Source organism: Taudactylus pleione, unplaced genomic scaffold (assembly GCF_031769625.1).
Source record: "Taudactylus pleione unplaced genomic scaffold, aTauple2 ptg000330l, whole genome shotgun sequence".
Classification (NCBI taxonomy): domain Eukaryota; kingdom Metazoa; phylum Chordata; class Amphibia; order Anura; family Myobatrachidae; genus Taudactylus; species Taudactylus pleione.
The window spans coordinates 4,385,029-4,409,125 of NW_028284731.1; the positions used below are offsets into that span (position 1 = coordinate 4,385,029).

The 24,097-nt window shown below is 43.1% G+C and overlaps 1 protein-coding gene across 1 annotated transcript in view; it reads right to left on the minus strand.

Annotated features, from left to right (window-relative positions):
• LOC148509203 (acyl-CoA dehydrogenase family member 11-like) overlaps positions 1 to 12,284 on the minus strand; it is a 34,058-nt gene extending 21,774 nt beyond the window's left edge. Inside the window, exons 1-2 of the mRNA XM_088443541.1 lie at positions 12,040 to 12,284; positions 3,851 to 4,127 (exon numbers count right to left, since the gene is read on the minus strand). Coding sequence (XP_088299667.1) covers positions 3,851 to 4,127; positions 12,040 to 12,056 — 294 coding nt within the window. The 5' untranslated portion in view covers positions 12,057 to 12,284. The remainder of the gene's footprint in view (positions 1 to 3,850; positions 4,128 to 12,039) is intronic.
• Positions 12,285 to 24,097: the final 11,813 nt, after the last annotated feature.

Consider the following 24,097-nt stretch of genomic DNA (forward strand, 5'->3'; position numbering starts at 1 on the left):
TTTTGTGGTAAAATTGTGCCCCAGTGTGTGGGATACACATGTACTGTGGAGGAAGGGGCAGAGTGATAAAAGTAGGAGTGATTTGGTTCCTGTCAGGGAAAGAGGTTTCGGTTTTGAGAGAGGGATATAAGAGCTGTCTGGACAGTTAGTCTGGAGATCACTTCCTTGAGTGCCCACCCCATGTTCTGTGTGGCAGCTGAGCTATGGGCGGGGTGCCATGCGCAGGGTGGTGGAGCCGGAGAGGGAGCTTGTCACAGCAGGAGCTGTGAAGCTGATAGGGAGCCGAGTTACTCACCCTGCCAGAGAGGTGGAAGCGGTAGTGAGGTTGTTGACGGCAGTAGCGGCAGTGGAGTCCCTAAGGCGGTCGGCTCCTAAGTTAGCTGTCAGCGGCGAACGGTGATCGGAAACGTGAAGCCTTTGTGAGGTTTGGAGGCCAGGTCAGTTTCTCATAGGCGACCATGATACTAGCTATCGCCCTGAGGCAGTGTCAATCACAGAGCAGGGAGTGATTGGGAGACACTGCACAGCTGGCAGGAGGCGGATGCTGCTGCGCGGTGGTTACTCTGCCTGATATCACAGCGTCAGTACAGTGGTGAGCACTGTTAAAGTAAAACTCTTAATAACACCATACCAGGTACTGAGTCTACGTACCAACCGTTTGGGAGGAACATATGTATATATCTATATGAAGCAGCACAGACGGTGTAATGATTAGCATTACTGCCTCATGCCACTGAGGTCATGGGTTCGATTCCCACCAAGGCCCTACCTGTGCAGAGTTTGTATATTCTCCCTGTGCTTGCGTGGGTTTCCTCCCACACTCCAAAAAATATACTGGTAGGTTAACTGGCTCCCAACACAAATTAACCCTAGTGCGCAGGTGTGTGCGCATGTGATAGGGAATATAGAGTGTAAGCTCCACTGGGGCAGGGACTGATGTGAATGGCCAAATATTCTCTGTAAAGTGTTGCGGAAAATGTGTGCGCTATATAACTGACTGGTAATAAATAAATAAATATAACTTGGTTACAGTTAATTGATAAAACTCAGGGTGTAGTTATAAACCATACTGCCAATGCAGTACTATGGACGAGGGATCTTCATCTATAACTAATAGACTATAAAGTAGCCAATGTTACATAAAGACTGGTACTGACATAGACACTTTTGCAAGACATGCAGTTAAATAGGGACTTAGACATAGGTGCTGTAAAAGCTACATCTTAAGCTGTAAAGTGTCATACAGCTGGCAGGGAAAGGATAAACTAAAAGTGCTAAGAAGTGAACAGATCCGAGCCTTCGGCAGAACCACAGTCATCATTATACATAGAGGATTTACAGTATAACTGATCATATTCCTCAGGAAAGCATCTTTATATTTATGGACTTTGGAAAGTTAAGTTTAGTGGAGAGGATAATACTAAAGGTAGATGAAGAATCTACTTACCTAACCAAGGAGATACAACAGGACTTTCAGCAATTGACATGGACACTAAGGTTTAATATGTATATTCATTGTTGTCATCGGTGTATAGTATTGTTCTTTTGTTCAATTAAAATGTAAATGCATATATATGTACAACCGATGCATGCTATTGTCTGACGTGTACCTGAAATGTGTAATGTTGCCATGTTTAAAAAAAAAAAAAAAAGTGCTAATATAAAAACTTTGGAATTATATGTAAAGTGTATTATTTGCCTAATGGATTCTAGAACACTTGAAGAATCTCTGGGAAAGAAGAACAGGTTTACTTCATTTTTACACTGTAATATCCTGTGTCATAGTATATGGGTTGCATAGCTCCCTAATAAAAAACATAGACGTTAGTTAGAACTTTTAAGTGGGTCTTCCCAAGTAGGCCCATAATGACTATTAATACTTGGGTGGAGGCACTGATGTAGAAAAGTAGGGTTAGTAACCTGGTGACCCTTTATAGAGGGTAAAGGGGGGGTTACACCTGCACTCGCATGGTGGCATTCCAGTTGACTTCTAGAAATGTCCATTTCACAGACAGAGAACGAGCCGTGCGCGGAGTCTCAGTTAAGGTGCATGGCAGTGGCGGGCTGGGCCGGGAAGCAGGGTGCCATGTGCCCCCCGGGCCGCAGCGTCATGCGGGCCGTCTGTGTCACTGTGACACAGACTGCACTGCGTGTGTAGCGCTGACCGGACGGAGTTCGGTCAGCGCTACACAGCACAAACACACAGCCGCCGGCGCCGGCAGCTGTGTGTTTGCTTTAGCAGCTGATGAGAGTCAGACAGACTCTCATCGGCTGCTGCTCCCACTGCCAGAGCCAGACATCTTCCGGCTCCCGCAGTGGGTAATGGGAGTGACGCGTCACTCCCATAATGCAAAGCGGCGGACGGAGGAGCTGATCTCGGCGGCGGGACCAGGAGCGGGTGTCAGGTGTTTTTTTATTTTATATTATGTGTGTCTACTGCGGGGGGTCTGGCACTATAAGGAGGAGACCACTACTGGGGGCACTACAAGGGGGGGACTACTACTACTGGGGGTGCTACAAGGGGGGGGGGACTACTACTACTGGGGGCACTACGAGGGCGGGGCTACTACTACTGGGGGCACTACAAGGGCGGGACTACTACTACTGGGGGCACTACAAGGGGGGAACTACTACTGGGGGCACTACAAGGGGGGAACTACTACTAGGGGCACTACAAGGGGAGGGGACTACTACTAGGGGCACTACAAGGGGAGGGGACTACTACTAGGGGCATTGCATAGGGGGGAGGGGACTACTACTAGGGGCACTACATAGGGGGGAGGGGACTACCACTGGGGGCACTGCATCGAGGGACCACTGCTGGGGGCTCTATATAAAGGGCAATAGTGGGGGTACTGCATAGGGGAAAGACTACAACTGGGGCCACTATTTAAGGGGCACTACATAAGGGTTACCACTACTGGCACTATATAAGGGGCTTACTACTGGGGGCACAAGGGGCACTGCATAGGAGGGATCACTACTGGGGGCACTACTCGAGGCCTGCATAAGGGTGTCCTCTCCTGTGGCACTGCATATGGGCACTACGACAGGGGGCTACCCCATATCTTTATTTTTACCTTACATTAATCCCATATGGACCTGCCTCCTCCCTAGAACACTTGAGGGGGGGGGGGATGCCGTAGCACGCACGTTCTTTCTGGCACCCTGGCTACACGCTACTCCTCTGCCAGGGCCGCCTGCATGCATTTGCCCCCCAGGCTAAAAGTTGCCAGCCAGCCCCTGGTGCATGGTGCAGCAAATGCGCTGTTTGCTAAAAACTGCTTGATGCACTTGCGTCTGTCACTCAGAATCAGGCTGTGTATGCAGAATCTTTCCGCGTAAGCAGAATCTTGCTCTGTGCTATGAGCAAGGGCAATTTAGATATAAAAATACCAGTTTTAGAAATACGTATTTATATCTACATATTTGTATAAGCATTTAGCAATAATGAACAAATATATACAACAGCACAGTGTTCTTCTGTGAACAGGTTGAGTCTCCCATATCCAAATATTCCGAAAGACTGAATTTTTTTTAGCATGACTGAGATAGTGAAACCTTTTGCTTTTTGATGGTTCAATGTACACAAACTTTGTTTAAGGCACAAAATTATTAGAAATATTGTATAAAATGACCTGCAGGCTGTGTGTATAAGGTGTATATAAAACATAAATGCATTTTGTGTTTAGATTTGGGTCCCATTCCCAAGATATCTCATTATGGTATGCAATTATTCCAAAATACAGAATATTCCACTATCCAAATTACCCCTGGTCCCAAGCATTTTGGATATGGGAGACTCAACCTGTACTACTATAGAGTGTTCAGGTACACATCTACTGCCCACCAGGGGAGGAAGATGTCTTTTCAGGTAACTCTGGAGAAGGGCATCCTCCAAGAACTGGTTCCCCAATATGGGCTTTTCTTGGAAGAAATTTCCGATAAAAGCATGGGAGAAGGGCATCCTCATCTCCTCCAGTACTGCATGAGGTTGGCTGTCTTCATGGTTGGTTTTGAGAGACGCAGCACTTGTACTACACATGTAACACACAGGCTGGTACTGTCTACGGGGAAGCAAACTGCGGCTTGACCAGTGAGCCATGAGGTGGCTGGTTAATTTCACCCTGCAATGCAAAAAAATACTAGTGAATATTAATCTGTACACTGACACCAGCAACAAATATATTTTTGTAAATGTATTCAAGATTGCACTTTTAATACTAGATTGAAAGTTACATTGATGCAGATGGGAAGGCTTGTATCATCTGCACTGCATTCCAAGACCATCAGTATAAATGGTCTAATAACAACTTTCCACCTCCTGGTAATGCAATTACTAGACATGAATATAGACCAAGATACAAAATGGTACAGCAAGTCATTGTGGTTGAGTCACATTTACTGTGAGTAGAAAGGATGATGTCTTGCTCATGACTTTCCGAGGCACATAAGGGATGGTGGGAATAGTCTGAATAGTCCTCCTTATAGACTTCCATGCCTTAAATAAAATACATGTAATAACATCTCTTTAAGGGTCCTATTTCTCAATACTATTTTTACTGAAATAATGTTAAAACAGATGTTTTCACATCCTTTTCACAATATTTTAGTATCTCATAAATGTATTAAAGAGCTTTTGAGCAGATTTCGTGAAAAAAATACTCCAAGCCCTTAAATTTGCATATTTTTAGTATACAGATCGCATTTCCCATACTTGTAATGGGAAATGTGATCTGTTTCAAATTTACCAAAGTTCAATTGTAAAAAAAATACTGGGGAAGCCCTGTGATGAGGCCACCTGGAGATGGCGTTATTATGGCTTTCCCCCATTACACCAATTCCTGCTCTGATCTGACAAACAGAGCAGAGGCGGGAGCTAGTGCCTGTGATCAGCTTTGTGTGTTTAAACAAACCACAAGCTTATAAATGTAAAAAAAATAGAACAGAGGTACCTCAGTTGGTAATGAGCCAAAGCCCGAAGGAGGATAAGAGAGAAGAATGATTGGTACACTCAAGAATCACAATCTCACAGAGAAGGAAACGGAAAACCAGTGACCAGCAACATAGCCCATATGAAGCCAGGTGCATCTGGGCGGGTGCCCTGTGGACCCTATGGACTTCGAAGAAAGAGAGTTAACAAAGGTAAGTTCTTACCATAACTCTCATTTTCTTCTTCAGAGTCCATAGGCTCCACAGGGAGACCTTGGGGATGTCCCAAAGCATTCCTTTTAAGGGTGAGGACGCTCCTGCACTGAGAGCGAGATTCCGGCGCCCAAAGGAAGCACTCTGAGAGGCAAAGGTATCAAATGCATAGAAAGGTCTGGACAGAAGACCACGTGGCCACCTTACAAAGCTGCACAGCCGCGGCGCCACGGCGAGCTGCCCAAGAAGGAACCACAGACCGAATAGAATGAGCCTTAACAGAAGTCGAAACAGGCAGGCCTGCCTGCGCGTAAGCTTCTGAGATAGTCATACGAAGCCATCTAGCCAATGTTTGTTTATTGGCTGGCCATCCCTTCTTGTGAAATCCACAGAGCACAAACAAAGAGTCTAATTTCCGAAGAGAACTGGGCCCTGATTCAGAGCCGATGTTTCTGGACTGCGGATTCGACGTGTCCGGCATGCGCGTGCCCGAGCCCCGCTGAGCGACTGAAGTTCAGTTGCTACGGGGCTCGCAACAAGACAGGACGGCTGTCGCTGGTGAGTGACAGCTTTCCCCATTTTGTGGGCGGGTTGGGGGGGTGGCTGGACAACCGCAGGCGTTCCCTTAGGAACGCCTGGCATTTGTTGGGAGGTCTAACTGACATCACTACTGATGTCAGTAGTGGACTTCCTGCTCTATTAGAGCAGGAAGTCCACTCGACCTTGCGGCAGCCTAGATCCTACTGTAGGGTCTCGTCGCAAGGCCGATGGTCGCGATTATCGTGATGGTCTCCTGGCCGCTCGCACAAGCTGTGGGTGGTCTCCCACAGCTTTGCGAGTGGCCAGTGAAAAAAATAAAAATAACATAAAAAACACCCACAAACCCAGCGGCCGCGAGCGGGTCTGAATCAGGGCCCTGGTACGGTCCACATAAATCTTGAGGGTATGGACCACATCCAATGAGACCTGACCTGCCGAGAGGTCTGGTGATAGAAAGACCGGTACTATAATTTTCTGATTAATATGGAAACTAGAAACAACCTTAGGAAGGAACTCCAGCCGAGTACGAAGCACCGCCCTGTCCTGGTGATATATCAGAAAAGGAGGACGACAGGAGAGCGCTCCCAATTCTGACACCCTTCTGGCAGATGCAACAGTCAGAAGAAAGAGAGTCTTAGCTGTCAACAACTTAAGTTCCACTTAATCTAGTGGTTCAAATGGAGGACCCTGGAGGGTCCGAAGAACTACTGCCAAACTCCAAAGGAGCCACTGGTGGGACAAAGGGAGGTTGAATCCGGAGGACACCGTTGGAGGAAGGTGTGGATATTCGGAAGCGGAGCAATTGTACGTTGTAACCACACTGAGACATGCACTTTCAACGAAGTCTGGCGTAGGCCGAGGTCCAATCCATCTTGAAGGAATGTCAGTATTCTGAAAATTCAAAACACCTGAGGGTCGTAATCTCTTGTATGATACCACTGGAAATATGTACGCCACACTCTCTACACCACGCACTCTAAGCATCGCGTCGATGACCGAGCTAGAGAATCCCTTGGACCATAGGAGGGATGTCTCAAGAGCCACGCCGTCAAAGACAGACGGTCCGGGTAAAGGCAAGGACCCTGAGACAACAGGTCTGGACATTGAGGCAGCAGAAACGGAGTGTCGATGGAGAGACTCCGAAGATCTGAGTACCAATGATGTTTGGGCAAACCTGGAGCCACCAGCAGGGCAGTGACTCCACTTGAACTTCCGAAGAACTCGAGGAAGCAGGGAGACTGGAGGAAATAGGTACGCAAACCGGAAGGTCCATTTTACTGACAGAGCATCCACCAGGCTTACTTCGGCATCTCTTGTTCTGGACCCATACACTGGTAACTTGTGACTGTGTCGGGAGGCCATGAGGTCCACCTCTGGGAGACCCCATTCGTCCACTAGGAGTTGAAACACCTCTTGGCGAAAAGACCATTCCCCTGGATGCACGTCGTGACGGCTGAGGAAGTCCGCCTCCCAATGAGAATTCCCGGAATGAACACTGCCAAAATGGCTGGGAGATAAGATTCTGCCCATGTCAGGATGCGTGACACTTCTGTCATTGCTGCTCAACTTCAAGTGCCTCCTTGATGGTTGATGTAAGCCACTGTGAAGGCGTTGTCAGACTGAACCTGCATGGGCTTTCCGTGAAGAATGTGCTTTGCCATCATGAGGGCCCTGTACACAGCCCAAAGTTCCAATATGTTGATGGACAGGGATACCTCGACCGTTGTCCACCGGCCTTGAAAGGAGTGTGGACCGGTCATTGCGCCCCATCCCCAGAGACTGGTCGTAGTCAGACTCTGTACTGAGGTAGAGAAAACATCCACCCATGGTGGAGGTCCACCCTGTAGTAATCCCAATGTGGGAATGACCACCTGCTGTGGTACAGGAGGGGTCTGCATAATCAGTGGTAGTCCCTGTGAGGGAGGGACGGGCTGCTGTGGTGCCCCCATAGGAGGAACAACAGCTGGGACCGCCAGGCAGTCCACAATGGAGGCCAGCATCTGAGAAAAAATTGCCCAAGGGGGCTTCTGTACTGATGTCGGGGGGTTCAAGGCACATGGCGGGTTATAACACCTCATACATAACCCATCCCAAATCACATCCTCCTCACTGAAAACTGTAGTACATAATCTGCAAGATTGCGACATAGGTACAGTAATGTGTTCATTACCCTTGTCAGACATGTCTGCAGGGTAAATGACGCACAATATAGCACTGGGTACAAAGCAACCACGACTCTGTATTAATACTAACAGGGAGCAATATACTGGTCCTGTCTTATCCAGAGGAGGAGAGCAGCCCAGGGAAGCCAGACCGCAATGGAAAGGAGTGCTGAGCTGAGGGGAGGAGCCGCTTAAACAGGGAAGCTGTCTCTCCTAGCCGATTATTAACCCCTGGGACGCTGGTTTCCCACACCAATTTGTCCCTGGTGGTCCAGTGGAGCGCGATGGCCGGAGCTTTAGGGGATATTGGCCAGTGCACGCTCCCATGGGATCGCACATCGCACCTCCAGATCTTACTGCATGTTCACTTGATCTGGGGAAGCAATGTATGATCCCATACAGGGTTATGCAGGTGGGGGAGGGGGTGCCAGAATATCGGGCGGTCGGCCTCCTGATCGCTCAGTGTGTAGGGGACCACCCGATATGTTGGCCGTCGAATCTACGCATCTCAAGGTGCATATCGCATCATGTATGGGGGCCATTAGGTGGAGTTTTACGTCTAGACTACCTTCATTAATTTATGTATTGTAATGGTTTTCTCACTTCAAATACTAGGCTATGTTTGTACAGAATTATGCCTATTTTTTATATAACATGCCTCGGCCAGGTGCTGACTATATGGACAAATTTCTGCAAAAGCTAAGCTGGGTACACACTAAATGACTGTGTACCCTGCGATGTCGCCGACGATCCCAGCATCGACATATCGGACGGGCTATACACGCTAGGCGATCCGGTCCCTGACCGCCCAATTTGCTGCCCCCTCATCCCCCTGCATGGAATCATCAGCCGCATTGCCTGATCTTACTGCATGTACAAAAGATGAAGCAATGAGGCCGACGACCCCACAGGAGTGCGCACTACACGATACACACTACACATTTTTAACGATTTGTCATTCCGATATGTTAGAATCGGCCAAATCGTTAGAAATATTGTGTAATGAGTAGGGGTCTTTAGGAACCAGGGCCAAAATGAATAAGATAGCAAGAGTGAAACTAGCAAACATTTGAGGTGGGAATATATTGTCAGCTAAAACAGCATAACACCTTACAATGTCCAGAATACAATTATCTCAATATATTTTATATCCACATATTTGTTAGCCTGTGCCCCCATCACCAGACAATGCCAGCTTTTGCTTCCATTACCTAGCAGTGAACCCTTACTTGAGCCCCCTCTCCATATAAGAAAATCAGAACAAGTCACTACCGATTGCAGCTCTAACGCACAGCATTATGACAAACTACTATTACGCCCAAAGCTGTAGTACAGTGAAAACCTGGTTACACCACCAGCACTAGGGTTTCCATTGAATACTGGAGCAAGGCTCTACAGTAATAACACAAAATCTTATGAAGTAGCACTTTAGCGGACTATTTATTTTTATTTTCAAAAATCTACCCAAAATTGGTTGCTTTTTTAATCAAGTTATGTAAATAATGGCTATTTAAAGCTGAATTGGTATAACTTTATTTACAAATAGAATTATACTGAATTGGGTTTCAATAGCTATTATTTACATATATTGTATATTTTTATATAACACAGGGTTACTCCATATTATTATAAATATTGTACCAGGGGTCCCTACCTGACTATTTGATAAAATTTTACATGAAGGTTGGCATATACTATACAATTTTCTGTCAGATATCTGTCCAATCTGGCTGGTTGGAATGAAAACCTGGTAATGTATGGAAGCAAATGACAGCCGATCATATGGTTTTAAACACTGAAAAAAGGACAAAAAAATTGTTTAAATCGGTTAAACTTGTGTGTTTTAACCAATTTGTCAGAACAACCATTTTTGGCTATTTTCCAGTGTTTGTGAGCAAATGGACGATTGTCATTTGCTCCCATACATTACCAGGTTTTCATTCCAACCAGCCAGATTGGACAGATATCTGACAGAAAATTGTATAGTGGATCCCCAGCTTAACTTGGGAACATTCACAATATGCAAAAGTAGTAAAACTATGGCCCTCAAAGTGGGGGTAGGTGCAACGATCACCAACTTCGTAGTGCAAAATCAGCAGATGGGGGACAATCCTCAAAAATGGTCCACTTGACATGAAATGACCCCACAGTAAAGGCTTCTTTCTTTTTAACTGTTATCCTAAAAGGTAATCTCACACTTGTGAAGTCCTGCAAGAGAAGCCAGCAGTAGGGGGTGGGCGGCCCTGTGGATCTCCCATCTCTGCATCCTGGGAGAAGGAGGGGAGAGACTGGTGGGAGACAGGGCTGCAGTCAGTCCAGGCTGGTAGGTGATCCTATTAGGAATGCAGATCACATCCTGTGACTATGGCCAGCCGCAGTTGACCTGAGATCGGGCTGCAGGAGATTGTCTTCCTGCAGCAGCGGGTTTGCGATTCAATGGATCACCCTTCACTGTGATTGGGGGAGAAGAGAAGTCTAAAGGGAAGGGGACCCCTGTGTGTAGAACAGTGGTTCTCAAACTCGGTCCTCAGGACCCCACACAGTTCACGTTTTGCAGGTCACCCAGCAGGTGCACAGGTGTACTCATTACTCACTGATACATTTTAAAGATTCACAAGTGGTTATAATTATTTCACTTTTGATTCTATGAAGAGAACTGGAAAACATGCACTGTGTGGGGTCCTGAGGACAGAGTTTGAGAACCTATGGTGTAGAGGGATGGGCAGAGTGTTCTGTGACTGGTGGCTGCTGAAAAAGATCACCTTCCAGCAAGTGCAGTTGGGCAATCTGACCAATGACGGCCAGCTTCCAAAGTGTAGAGGAAGGCATACACACAGGGGTATTCAATATGGGAGCGTAAACTGTTTTTGCGTTAATATCGCACCTATGACGTCATTATCGCAGGTTTTAGTTTTACACCATATTCAATTTCAAAGACTTTTTGCAGGTTCGAAAAGTCTTTGATAAAAAACGGGGATAACTTTTCACCATTGAATAGGTGTCGAAAAAAAGTGCAGAATTGGGGTTTAGGGGTGCAGGCTTAAAAAAAATAGCCTGCACCCCTGGGAATGACATTTAAAAAAGAACTGTGTCAAAAAGTTTTAAAAAAAATAGGGACACCCCAAAAAATTAATTTAAAAATTGGAGTGAAAAAAAAAAATGGGAAAAAATTGTTAACAATAGGGAAATAGGTTCAGGGCTATTCTGCAAGTATGCGGCAGGTGTTTTCTAGATTCTAGAATAGATTTATAGCGGCAGGTGCACAATTGCAGAATTTTAAAAAACTTTAGGGACATCAAAATATGCTAGCACCCATTTTCATGTACCCCAAATTTGATGGGACCACTTAAAAAAATAAAAAAAATAACCTAAGTGCTCTTCTGTAACACTTCTTCAATGTCGGGAAAAAACACCTGCTGCGGCTATTTAAATCCCCGACTTTCATTTAAAGGCTAAAACGGGGGTACCCATAGTGATCCCCCATGTTTTTACAACTTTAGGGGGGTCCTACAATTTTTTTAAGGAAAATTTTGTAACTTTACGCAAATCCCACTTCGCAGGCTCCCGTTTTCGTTAGTTTCATATTGAATACGGGGATAAGCGGGCGCGCGCCCGATACTTTAACGCAGGTAAAAGCTCAGATATGAAACGTAAACTTCGACAGCGAAGTTTACGTTTCATATTGAATACCCCTCACAGAGACAAGTTCTGGCCACACTTCTTATCCACTATATTAGGGGTGGACAATTACTGCATAACCTTCATCAGGATTGAATCCCAAAGCCACCAAGATAGACCCTTAAATGTATTTTTTTAATATGCTTAAATAACCTTTTGTTTGAGTGTGTTTTATCGCCCTGTGAGCATGTCTATATGGTGTGAAGCAGCAATGATATAGATGTTTGTATTTTAGTATGCAGAATGCTAAACATTTGCCACCTATACAAGCTATTCATCAAGCATGCATGAGATTACCACAATCATTTCTTATTCATTTTACACCTGTACTTTTCATTTTTAAATAATAGAGACAAATACTTGTTATGCTATAATCTAAATTTCTTTTGTTACTTATAAGATTTTCAACATTTTGCAATCTACCTAAATCTATTATAGTGTAGACAGAGGTCTGTGTCCCCCCCACCCCCATACTGTATTGTTGCCCTGTCATGCACCCAAACAGATGCATTACCCTCTGGTACGTGACATTGGCGGTCTTCACGTAATTCCTGGCACTGGCTGTTGCGGTCAGGGAACGGGTCACGTGAGCAGCGCCTAGGGCGGGGCCGGCAGTTTGTGATCACAATATACTTCCCCGTCTGACGCCATGGGGTATGATCCTTCCCAGGAAGGAGAGGAGTTTCCGTGTACAGCGTCACCGCCGGAGAAGCTGGGGGTAGGCTGCGTGCCGTGCGGTGATTGGCTGGCGTCTGGAAGGAGAAGTGTCCCATTCAGAAGAGACACTGGACACACTGTATATATATAAGGAGGCGCTCTCACCAGTCTTGTTACTCTTGTAGAAAAGTAGCAATTTTGAATGAAAAGCCAATCTACAAACGATCCATTGAACTTTACAGATTATGGCTAAAATCAGACCCTCCAACATGACCCGTTCTATTAGGTACAATATACTCTGCTCCTGGACTGCCGTCTTAATTTATGATGGCAGCCGCCTGTGGTGAAACACCTGTCTCATCGATTACCTAGTTCAACACAGGTGTCTGCAGTCATACATTAGGTGGGAAGTCCAGGAACAGATCATTTTGTACCTAATGGAAGAGGTCATGTTGGAGGGTAGTACTACTCCAGTATTACGGACTTTTATGTGAGCGTGTGGACACATTGGAAGTAGATAGATAGACTTGCCATAGCTTGGGACACGTGAATTACATAGGTTCTATGGCACATTACAATCAGGTGAGATGGAGACTTGAAGTCAGCCACTGCCTCAGAATCTGTGTACTTCATGTGTCCCGAATAAAAGGGATGATATGGCAAGTATAGATAGATATATGTTATGGGTACTTCCGTATCTTTGCGGCCCCGTGCTGGATGTGTGTTAAAGAAACAGAAGTAGCGTAAACTTCAGGAAATACAATTCGGACACTTGTGGGCTCGCCACGCTGCAGGCACAGTGGCTCGCTTCACTCGCCACATGGATTTATTCCCCCTCCATGCCCACTTGGATGGTAGGGAATGACGTTGGACACATGCTTATAAACCAGTGTCCAACGTCATTCCCTACCATCCAAGTGGGCATGGAGGGGGAATAAATCCATGTGGTGAGCGAAGCGAGCCACCGTGCCCGCAGCGAGGTGAGCGCAGCGAGCCTGCATGGGTCCGAATAGTATTTTCTGAAGTTTGCGCTACTTGCGTATCTTCACTGAATAGTGAAGATACGCAAGTAGCGTAACTAGGGGCCGCAAAGATATGGAAGTACCATGTTATGTACATTACATGTAGGCAGCAGTTATGTCCCCTGATGTACGCCGTTTTTTCGTCATGCTTGCTTGGGATTTTGAAAGTATAGAGCAGAGTTGTCCTTGGTTGTGACTTGTGACGCACTAAGTAGATTTTAAAACTGTGTATATTAGCAACAGCAAAATAATTAAAAGAAACACATTGTTCCACTTCCTAAACATGAAAATATATATATATATAGTGTTGACATAACATAAAAATAAAGTATGTTTTAAAACAAAAGTCCCGTTGTGTGTTTTAATGTATTATTTCCAGTAAGTGTGCTTTGTTCATGTATCCATGTGTATTCCACCCTAGTAATATATAATTCTAAGCGGGAGAGAGAAATCAAGCAATTATGTTCAATTATCTAATTTCTATCATGCAAATATAAATGCTTTAGGGTCTCAAATTCAGTCATAGAAATGTAGCTTGTATTGTTAACAATGTCACAAATTATCCTAGTAACATAAGGATAGATAGAAATTAGATAATTGAATTGCTTGATTTCTCTCTCCCCCTTGGAATTATATATTGCTAGGGAATGGGATTGTATTATCGGCAGCTGAAATCCCGACAAGGAGAGACCGAAATCCCGACAAGCTGAGGTAAGTACTCTAAACCCCCCTCTCCCACCCCCCCCAACCCGCCTTTAGGGGTGCCTAACCCTAACCTCCCCCCTAGTGCCTAAGACTAACCTATTTTTTGAGGAAGTCCCACCCACTTACATGTAGGCCCGATCATTGTTTGAAGTTCACGAATCATAGTTATCTGCTGAAAATGGGATGGTGTATGCTGATAGGTATTGGGAATGTCTAGATTTGGATGGAATATTCTAGAATTAAGAAGATTGTTTATGGCCTCATCAAGAGTTAGAGTTATCCATATGTGTGTACTAAATATACGTTTCAAAATTGCGCATGCATACCAGACACTACATGTGTTTGTATGTAGATATCAGAATATTATGGACTTGCAGCCAACTATTCCTGAAGAGGTGGAACAGGGAAAGGCAAGCGTAAATTGAGTACAGAGAAAACTTTTTTTTAGCATATTTACTATTAACATAGGTCACAACTCTATTCTAAATTTTAGGCGTAAGTCTACACATTTCTGATGTACTCCTGACCATTTTGGAGTTGGAGCTACAGTATGTGTGCCTTAACATACACAAGAAAGTAAACTTTTTTGTAACAGAATATTTAGATAAATGATTAGAGCACCGAATGCATTAAACTCTGGGGATGCTACTGTATGTTTTCAGTTTCCATCTCTGCCTAGTTAATAAGGAGCCCATTTTTCATTAACTATTTGCGGCATATTCCCCGAAAACACCTGTTTTCGGAGGATAACCGCAAATAATTAGTATCCCCCAGATGTGTTATGGAGGGGACAGCAGCAGAAATCTCCAATATCTGCTGCTGTCCTTCCATTTCCGACTGCAGCCACAACTCCCATAGGGGATGTGATGCTGTCAGATTTACCAAGCAGCTTGGCCCCCAGAGCTAACACCTAAACATGGCATTGCGCTGCTGTAGCCTATGGGCTACAGATTGCAAAATTACTGGGTTTCTCAGCTGACAGAGATCCTGGTCTAACTACTCCCCCAACGGCAGCAACACGCATACGTTTTGGGAAACGGAGGCTGTCGCCGCCCGTTCCCCGCCCAGAAATGGCAGCAGGCTGTCAATAACTGACAGTCTGCTGCCGGACGGCATGGATCATATGTTAGTTTCATATCCATGTGTAAGGTGACTTCCTTGCTTGATCGTAGCGATAGTAGGATTATGCATAAACCCTGATTAGTAACTCTGCACCCCATGCACATTCTCCTCAACACCCCCTAGTGAACCTTAGTGATTTTTGGTATACTGGGAACAGCACCCTGCTGCAAATTTGGGGTGGGGGGAGACACATAGGGGATGTGGCAAAACAGTGGGGGGTAGGGATAAGGGGTGGAACAAAGGACGCATTACCTGTCTGTTTCATGTTCACTGGGCCCCAGGGGTGAAACTTGCGATTGGTGGGCCCAGGTGCAAATATATGCTTTGGACTCCCTCCCTTCTAGACCCCATACTGAGCTCATAATATACCTCAGAGTAGTGTGCTACTTGACTGCCAAACAATACAGGCAGCATCCCAGTGCCTAATAATAATATGTGCCCCCTTTAATAAAATAATAATTGTGCCTTTTTTAAACTCACCAGTGTCTGATGTCAGCAGTGCTGCTTTGAGGCTCCACAGATGATCTGCCAGCAGAGGGTGATGGTTAGAGACAGAGGGTGACGGGGAGAAGCAGAGGATGATGAGCAAAAGGTGATGGGAAAAGGGTGACTGAGAGAGGCAGAGGGTATTGTGGAGAGACAGAAGATGACAGGGGTAGACAGAGGGTGATGGGCAGGGGGGTGACACGCAAAGGGTGATTGGGAGAGGCAGAGGGTGATGGGGAGAGGGTGACAGAGGCAGAGGGTGACCTGCAGTCCAGGAATCAACAGTGGATAGACTGGTCAGAGGACTCAAAGAGGCCATCCCTTCCCACCTGCGACACTCGCAAGAGCATCTCCCTAAGTCCCAAGCAGGCAGTGCATAGTCAGCAGCCAGCTTGTCCAGGATTGCTGACAGTCCGGACTGTCCAAGGCAATCCCGGATGGGTAGCAGATGATGACAATAAAAAAAAAATATATGGACTCCTTTGGTGCAGCAAGTGTATAACTGGCAGCCTAAGCACACCCTAGGTCATGTCACCAACCCAACACATCAAAGGTAAGAAAAGAAGAAATGTGGGTATCTCTTTGGGTGCCAAACCACTATAGGATTCACACAATATAATTATAGTAATATAACTGTAATAAAGCAGCTTAGGGCAGGAAGGAGCAGTCTATATACCTCAATTAAAACAATATATAATGTGGGACTCAATATTTCAGGCGTTCTATAATAAAAAAAAGAAATTTATACATTCCTTATAATGGAGGTCAACGATGTATATGTCATGTAGCTCCTTCTATATTTGTGTCCACCAGTCGGAGACGATTTATCATAAAACATAAAAAATGTGTGCATGTATTAGGAAACGTTCTTTTCAAACACTATGAATTATCAAAGCTACAGTCACACCCCTGTGTAAGGAGCAAATAGAGGATTACTTGAAGATGTATGCTTACCCAACTCACAATTCAACAGTTAGTTCTCACATATAAAGTTTTCTTTTACACCCATGTGATACATAAGAACTAAATATCCATCGCACCATAAGAAGATGGGTGTACCCCACTCACTGGATGGTCATGAAGGTGTCAAACATATAAAGGTTTCTTTTATCAGTAGGAATTGTGACATAGATGGCGTATCCTACTCACAGCAGGCTAAGATGTGTTGAAGCATACCTGGGTTTCTTTATTAGGTCCCGAAACTTTATCACCACTACAGATCCAACCTCCGTTTGAAGGATATCCAAAAAATGACTGCTGAGGCGTAAATAACTGCCAAAAAGTTTTTATTAAAAATAAACCCAAGTAATCCAGGAAAATATAAAACGTCCCCAAGACAAAAGGGATAAATACAATTTCACAAAAAATTATAAAAAAGACCCTGCAAGGTCTTGAGCAGATAGGGGTCTATTAAGACACTGATACAAAGTCACAGCACTGAATATCAGAAGGCATTCCGTACAAAAATCAATGTATTATACCTAATGGTTCCAAAAAAAGATTGTTCACTCTCTTGGCTGGTTTGGTCAAAGCGTTTCGGTCCCATATGAACCTTTATCAAGACATGCCTTGAGTGTGAACAGACACAATATTTAAAGGGAGAACGGCCAATCAGTTAACAAGGGGAAGTTACCTCATCAATCCTAGAAAAAAATCCTGAAGTAAAACATACCCTCCTCTCTATACACAATAAAATACACTAAATACATTTAAATAGATCCCATATATTAAGTCCATCATACAGATCCATAATGTATATAATAAAGGAGTCAAACAAGTGATTCATAATGGAGGTTGCCATGGTGACAACACCAATGCCGGAAATCTTCAAGGGAATACATTAGTCCATCCTGGTGTCTTCTCTACTGGAGTCACAAGCACTGCCAATGCATTTCAACCTCCCTATGGAGCATGGTGGTGCATAAATACCAAACAAAGGGTTGATGTAGGGCCATATTAATGTATGGGCACCCTGGGCAGCTACCCAGAGCCCCACGATTCTAGGGGCCTACAAAGATGTGCTGGAAGTGTCTGTGCGACTGGAGGTCCTTCCCCTGCCGGTCACTTTGTACTGAAGCACCAATGAGAGATACCCCCGCCCTCTCACTATACCCAGCTTCTCAAATCACCTGCTGTGGACTAGCTGTCACAGAGCCAGGCCCCTGTGTAACTGCGGGGAAGCAGGGATCAGTATACCGATAAAATGCTGTGGATTGCATAGCATTTATAATTACTAAGTCGGAATGAAATGGATTTTCACCTTAATGGTTATGGTCTTAACAGAGATTTTGAACTTAAATGTGTTCTTTAATATTGATCCCTTTATTCTCCATGTTTTATCCCCTGTACTTAGATTTATCACTTTTGATACATATATACAATCTTAATTTTATCCATGTATTTTATTTAAGATATTTTATCCTGATGTTTTTTTTATCTACTTACCCTCTTTTAAGTGTTTTTATATGTTTAAGATCAATAATGCACTTTCCTTTTTTTTAAAAAATTTCTGCATTATCTGAAAAATGAGTATCCTCTGAATTAAGAGCATACAATAAAGAAAAGGACATTAGAACTTAATAATATGGAGCCTTATCTATAACAACCATACTGTACTTCAAAAGACACAGTGACACTTTGCAAGTACTACATCCCCCTGTACATCACTTCCTGTGGAGACTGGAAGTTTGGAGATCTAAAAGAAAATAGTAACCAAGGAGATCGCGGCACTCCTTTTCCAGCGATAACCAGAAGTTCAGGTCCCACGTAACTTGGCCAAAGAAACTATCCAATACTGGAGCGAATATCACAAATGCCCACATTTGTATAAAGAAAAAGTTACATAACTTCTATTAAATTAAAAAGTCTGGATTTTTACTCAGCCATTGCAAACTGCTAAATCTATTCTGCTTCAACCATGTATTTTAGACTAACTTCTGTGTTTAGGGTCATTGTTTTACTGCATGACCCACCTTCTGGTAAACTTCATTTCAGTAATGGATACCCTGGCATTGTCCTGTAGAATTTGCCGTTACAATACAGAATTCATAGGTCCATTAATGATAGCAAGCCGTCCTGATGCGATGGTCTCAAATCGTACTGTTGAGCCATCATGTTGAGTTTAGGATGCAGTGTTCAATTTTCTCCAAACAAAACATTTCTCTTTGAAACCATATGTACAGTATCTGTCCACAGAAAATTCTTCCAGTTGTCTTATGGGTGATCCAAGTGGTCTTAAGCAAACTTTAAATGTGCAGCAATGTTCTTCTTGGAGAATAGTGGCTTACTCCATGCTATCCTACCATGCATATTTTTGTTTGGTGTTTGCTGACATTAGCCAGTGCACAAGAGGCCTGCAAATTCATTGACATTACCATGGATTTTATTGTGATCTGCTGGAATGGTATATGCCTTGCATTTGGAGTGATTTGTGTAGGACAACCACTCCTGGGGACAGTAACACGGGTGTTGTATTTTATCCAAGTCTTTAAAATCATTTTGTAGCCTATTCCAGCGTGCTGAGCATCAACAATTATTTTCTGATGTCTTCAGAAATCTCCTTTGATTGAGCTGTGGCATGTGTTCAAAAACTGCACTGATAATCCTAGAGGTTCACATGCTTGTTCTGACAAATAATTTTAATGTTAGATCATAGTGATCAATAGATGAATTAAAACATGTATTATATTATGTGTTATTTGATTTATTGGATTATCTATTTGTATTACTTAGATGAAGATCTTAAAACATTTAAGGTGACATTTATGCAGAACTTCAGACATTGTTGATGAAGTGAGATTAAATAAAAACAGGCATGTAACACTAAAGGAGATTTACATCTTGGCTCTAGAATGGGGGATGTAGTCAGGATCCCGACTGTCAGAATGGCGACGATCACAATACCGACAGATGCTGATGATAAGTATTAGGGTTATGGTTAGGCACTAGGGGTAGGGTTAGGGTCATGTTAAGGGATGGGACGGTTAGGGTAAGGGTTAAGATTTGGGTTCAAATACTTACCAAAATCCGTGGGATTTTGACCGTTGGGGTGCCATTATCGGGATTCTGACCATTGGCATTGTGACCGTCAGGATCCTGTATCAAACACCTAGTCCCTGGTCCTCATGATCACATATGGTCACATACTGTATATTATCTGTATACCGTAATTGGATAGTGCTAGACCATATGTTATTGATGCTTATGTTTTAAAGGAGAAAGTGATCTTCTCAAAGGTTTTAGCTGCATCTGTATTTTGAAGCGCAGAGTTTTACCTATTGTATTTTTTACCTGATCCTCATGATGCCTACTGAAATAAAATAAGATGTCTGCCTAGGAACACAGGTACAGATTATGTACATAAATGGGGAAACAGCGAACAATGTCCCCTGAAGATTACCTACTCAATTGGCTGTTAAAGTCAACATATGATTGTGGCTTTACTGAGGAGAGAGAAGATGACACCAAAGTGAAACACAGGACCTATTTTGGGTAAAAAATATCTCACTGAAGACTAATCTAGTGCCAGGAGTTTAGGAATTTTTTCTTGTCCTCCCATAGCTTGGGTTTGTTTTGCATGTTATTGTCTTGGAAATAAAGGTCTGGAATGGTTCTGAAGTCCTTCCACTATACAGCAGTGACTGCGCAAACTGCTAACAAAGTTTGGAGATACAATGCATAAGGTTTCTCATTACAATATGCTGGCTGGTCCCACTTATGACACAAACAGGTTTCTTTATACGGAAGCTGATTGCCTTCTGAGGAAAGCAGGGTTCAGCACCCTGGCAGTCAGGATCGATGACTTTTATCTCAGTGATCTATGCTTCTAGAAATAGGCCAATTTGTAGCTCAGAAACTGACAGCAGCTTAGCTGCAATTAAGGAGCATGTTATTTGCTCTGTGCCAATCTCAATGCTATATTACCATTTTGTTATTTTTAATTCACATGTTGGCACATCCAAGTATAACTGGAAATAGAAGATCTCCTGGAAGGGACATTAAGGGATACATTTACTAAGGGTCGGTTTTGGCTTTTTGGGCAATTTACCATCAGTTTTGCAAACCGACCTCTTACTAAAGTCAAAACGAACCAGAAACCCGACTTTAGAACACTTTAGAACATTGGAGCAACAATTGATAGTTTCACATAGACCAAAATAGGATCCACAGATTTATTAATGGTTGGTTTTAAAAACGACCAAAAACCGACAGTAAAACAAAGACAAACAATAGATCTGCCTGTGGCAGGTGAGTTTAGGAGAAGCACTGCATATATCACTATGATCTGTGCAGGTTTCATTTGGTTTTAAATGGTTAGAAAGAGTTAACATTAAAAAAAAAAACATAGGTAGGGTCCCCACAAAATCCATAAATAGTCCCAGACCTCTCAGCATAGCCTGGCTTGGGAAAATATGGAGGAAAAATGGCATGGGGTTCCCCTTATATTCTTATAACCAGTAACACGTTGAACCAGCCGGAGGCTGACATTATAGCAGGAGGACACACAGTTGCCATAATGGCAACCAGCCCCAAGCTGGTCATCTCAGGACTGGAATTCCTTGGAAAGTTGGGACCCCAAAAAATAAAATCATGTCCCCCTGAGGAACAACCAATCATGGCCCATAAACCAGGGCTATTCCCTGCATCCCTGTGCGGTGGGTGTGGGGTTAATGGTAAAGTATATATCATACTAACATTCGTAACATTATTATTTGTTACATACATTACAGATGAACTACAAGTCCCAGCAAGCCTTCCTTGGCATTATGGCACCGCTGGCACCTGTAAAGAAAATATTAAAATAACCTCAGTACTTGCATAGCGCATGTAGTAATTTTTTATTGGAAAAAAAACATCCCAAAACCACCAATTTCATACTTGTGACATTCCATGTCACGTACAGGACATAAAGGAAACTTCTACTTGATAATTCAGCTCAACTCTTTGTATTAAGAGCCTAAGTATTTATTTAAGAAAGCCTATGAGAAAAGCTATAATTTAACTAGTCAACCTATGTTGAAAAGTGTCACGTATGGTACATTTCATGGAATGGCACACTTACCAAATCCTTGGATGGCCTCCTCTTCATTCCAAGTAGGCATCCAATGATCTTGGTAAAATAACAATCAGAGCAGAACCTACCATTGAGATGAATGGGGAAGCGCTATTGGCTGAGAGCACCCCTCCCAGGGCTACTTGTCTTTTGAGTTTGGGGATCCCATTTTTTGGGATCCCCAAATATTAATTAATAATATTATTATTATTATTATTATTATCCTTGCATTATTACAGGTAGATAATGACCTCATCTCCTCATGGCTGTTCTCCTTTCTCTTACTTTCTCCTATATCTCCCCGCTTCCTGATCACATGTCCTTCTATGCTGCAAGATACTTAAAGGTACACTACCTCATTTTACTATTACATGACAATGCACATAAACTATCATTATAGATACTAGACTGGTGTTTACAATGCAGTTTTTAACACAGCAAAAGAAGATTTGCATTGCATTGCATTTATGTGTATGTTTAATATGCATTTAAAAATGGTTAATTCTCATTTATTAAGCATTTCCCTGGTACACAAAAAATTTAAAGACAGGTACGCACTATATATGATATTTGTATAATGGGTCCAGGTTGGCACACACCGCACACCCTGCACCCATATTTTTAATACAGAAATTCCTCACTTAACAGCCGAGTTCCGTTCCTACGACTCGGTCGTTAAATGAATCGGTCGTTAAGCGAGGACATCCCTGTCTGTCGTTTCTGTTATGGGAGGCAATGTCTCCTGTGTGTCCCGCACCACAGCCACGGCCTCCTCTTTTTTAATCAGTGCAAGCCACAGTTAGCTGGTCGCAGTGCCGGTCGTAAGTCCGGTCGCTAAATAGGTAGGTCGTTAAGTGAGGAATGTCTGTACTTATTGTTCCGGAGTGCCAGAGATGTCTGAGTCAGAATAAAAGATTTATGCCCGTATTCAATTAGAGGCGAAAAGTCGGAAAGGTTTTGCCTGTCCGAGTTTCCGCCTCCTTCGTCTGTTTTAGAGGCGAAACCTTTTCGTCCCCGCTTTTCGCCCTATTCAATTCCAAACCAGGCGAAAATGGAAAGCAGCGAATGTGGAACAGGCGGAAAGTACTGTCAGAAGTGGGGAAATCAGTCTGTACCACAATAATAGATGCACTAACATAGGAATCAATGTAGATATGTACTAATATCCCTAACAAAAGTGTTTGGGGTACTTAAGTAGTTTAAATTGCTTCTTATTAGCGTCTATGCAAAGTGGTGAAGAATGACATAAAGCAGTATTTTTTGGTAAAAATAAGTAGTCCTCTCAAATTTGGGGTACTTGAAAATTGGTGCTAGCATATTTTTTAATGTCTCTAAAGTTAACTTTTTTTTTTTTCAATACATTTTTATTGATTTTTCAACAAGAAAAAACATGCATGTTATTTGCTCTACAGTAGTAACAAAATAAAATAAAAACAAAGTAAAAACACATTACTTACAATTATAATAGTTGCAAATAAATGACAAAATAAGTAACATAAAAATAAAATAGAACAAGGGGAGAAAATAAATATAAAACCGAAAAGAAAAAAAAAAAAAAAGAGAAGGTACCACAGTTCACAAAAATATACAGTACATATAAATTGTATCATATTCAAAATGCCTAAATCCCAGTAAAGACTATTTTACCCAAAATATTTTCATACATAAGGCATATCTCTAAGCAGAAGATCTGCAACTTCAACAACAGTTACAAATTCCTGCCATTTAAACCATAACCTCAATGGCGAAACAGCAGACGTGGAGTATGCAACGTCTACAGTTTCCATCAAATATGCGAATTGTACCTTATGCATAATTTTATGAATAGAAGGAAGAGTAGATGATTTCCATAATTGTGCTATTGCTGTCTTGGCTGCTAAAAGAACATGACCCACTAAATAACAGTCAGTTTTGGGCATACCTACAGGATAGACGTGAAGTAGCGCCAAAGAAGGGGATGGCTGGATATTCACTTTCAATACCTTGGAAATCAAATCAAATAAATCTTTCCAGAAAGCCTGAATATGAGAGCAACTCAAAAAAATATGAAATATGTCACAAGCACTCATATTACATCTCCAACAGTATTTTGATTGCGTTGGCCATATTACGTTTAATTTGGCTGGAGTGAAATATAGCCTATGGAGTATTTTATACTGTAATTCTAAATGGTTATAACGTTTGGACAATTTGTGGGCAGTATTGAAAATAGATTCCCATTGTTGGGGAGTATAGGCCTCCTGAAGATCAGACTCCCATTGCTCTTGGGACTTAGATTTAACTGGAGGGCTAGCCTCGAGACACATGGAGTACCAAAAACCAATAGTACCTTTAGAATTACCTCTTTTTAATTTAGCCAAGATATCAGCCGAAGGTAACTCCAAGGAACCACATACTTTTATTATATTAACCACCCAATGCTGAATTCGAAGATAGGAGAAAAGCTCTCCAGGAGGCAACTGAAATTGGGATTGAATTTGAGAAAACGGGATTAGAGAGGAAGAACTCGAAATGTCAGCGATGGTTTC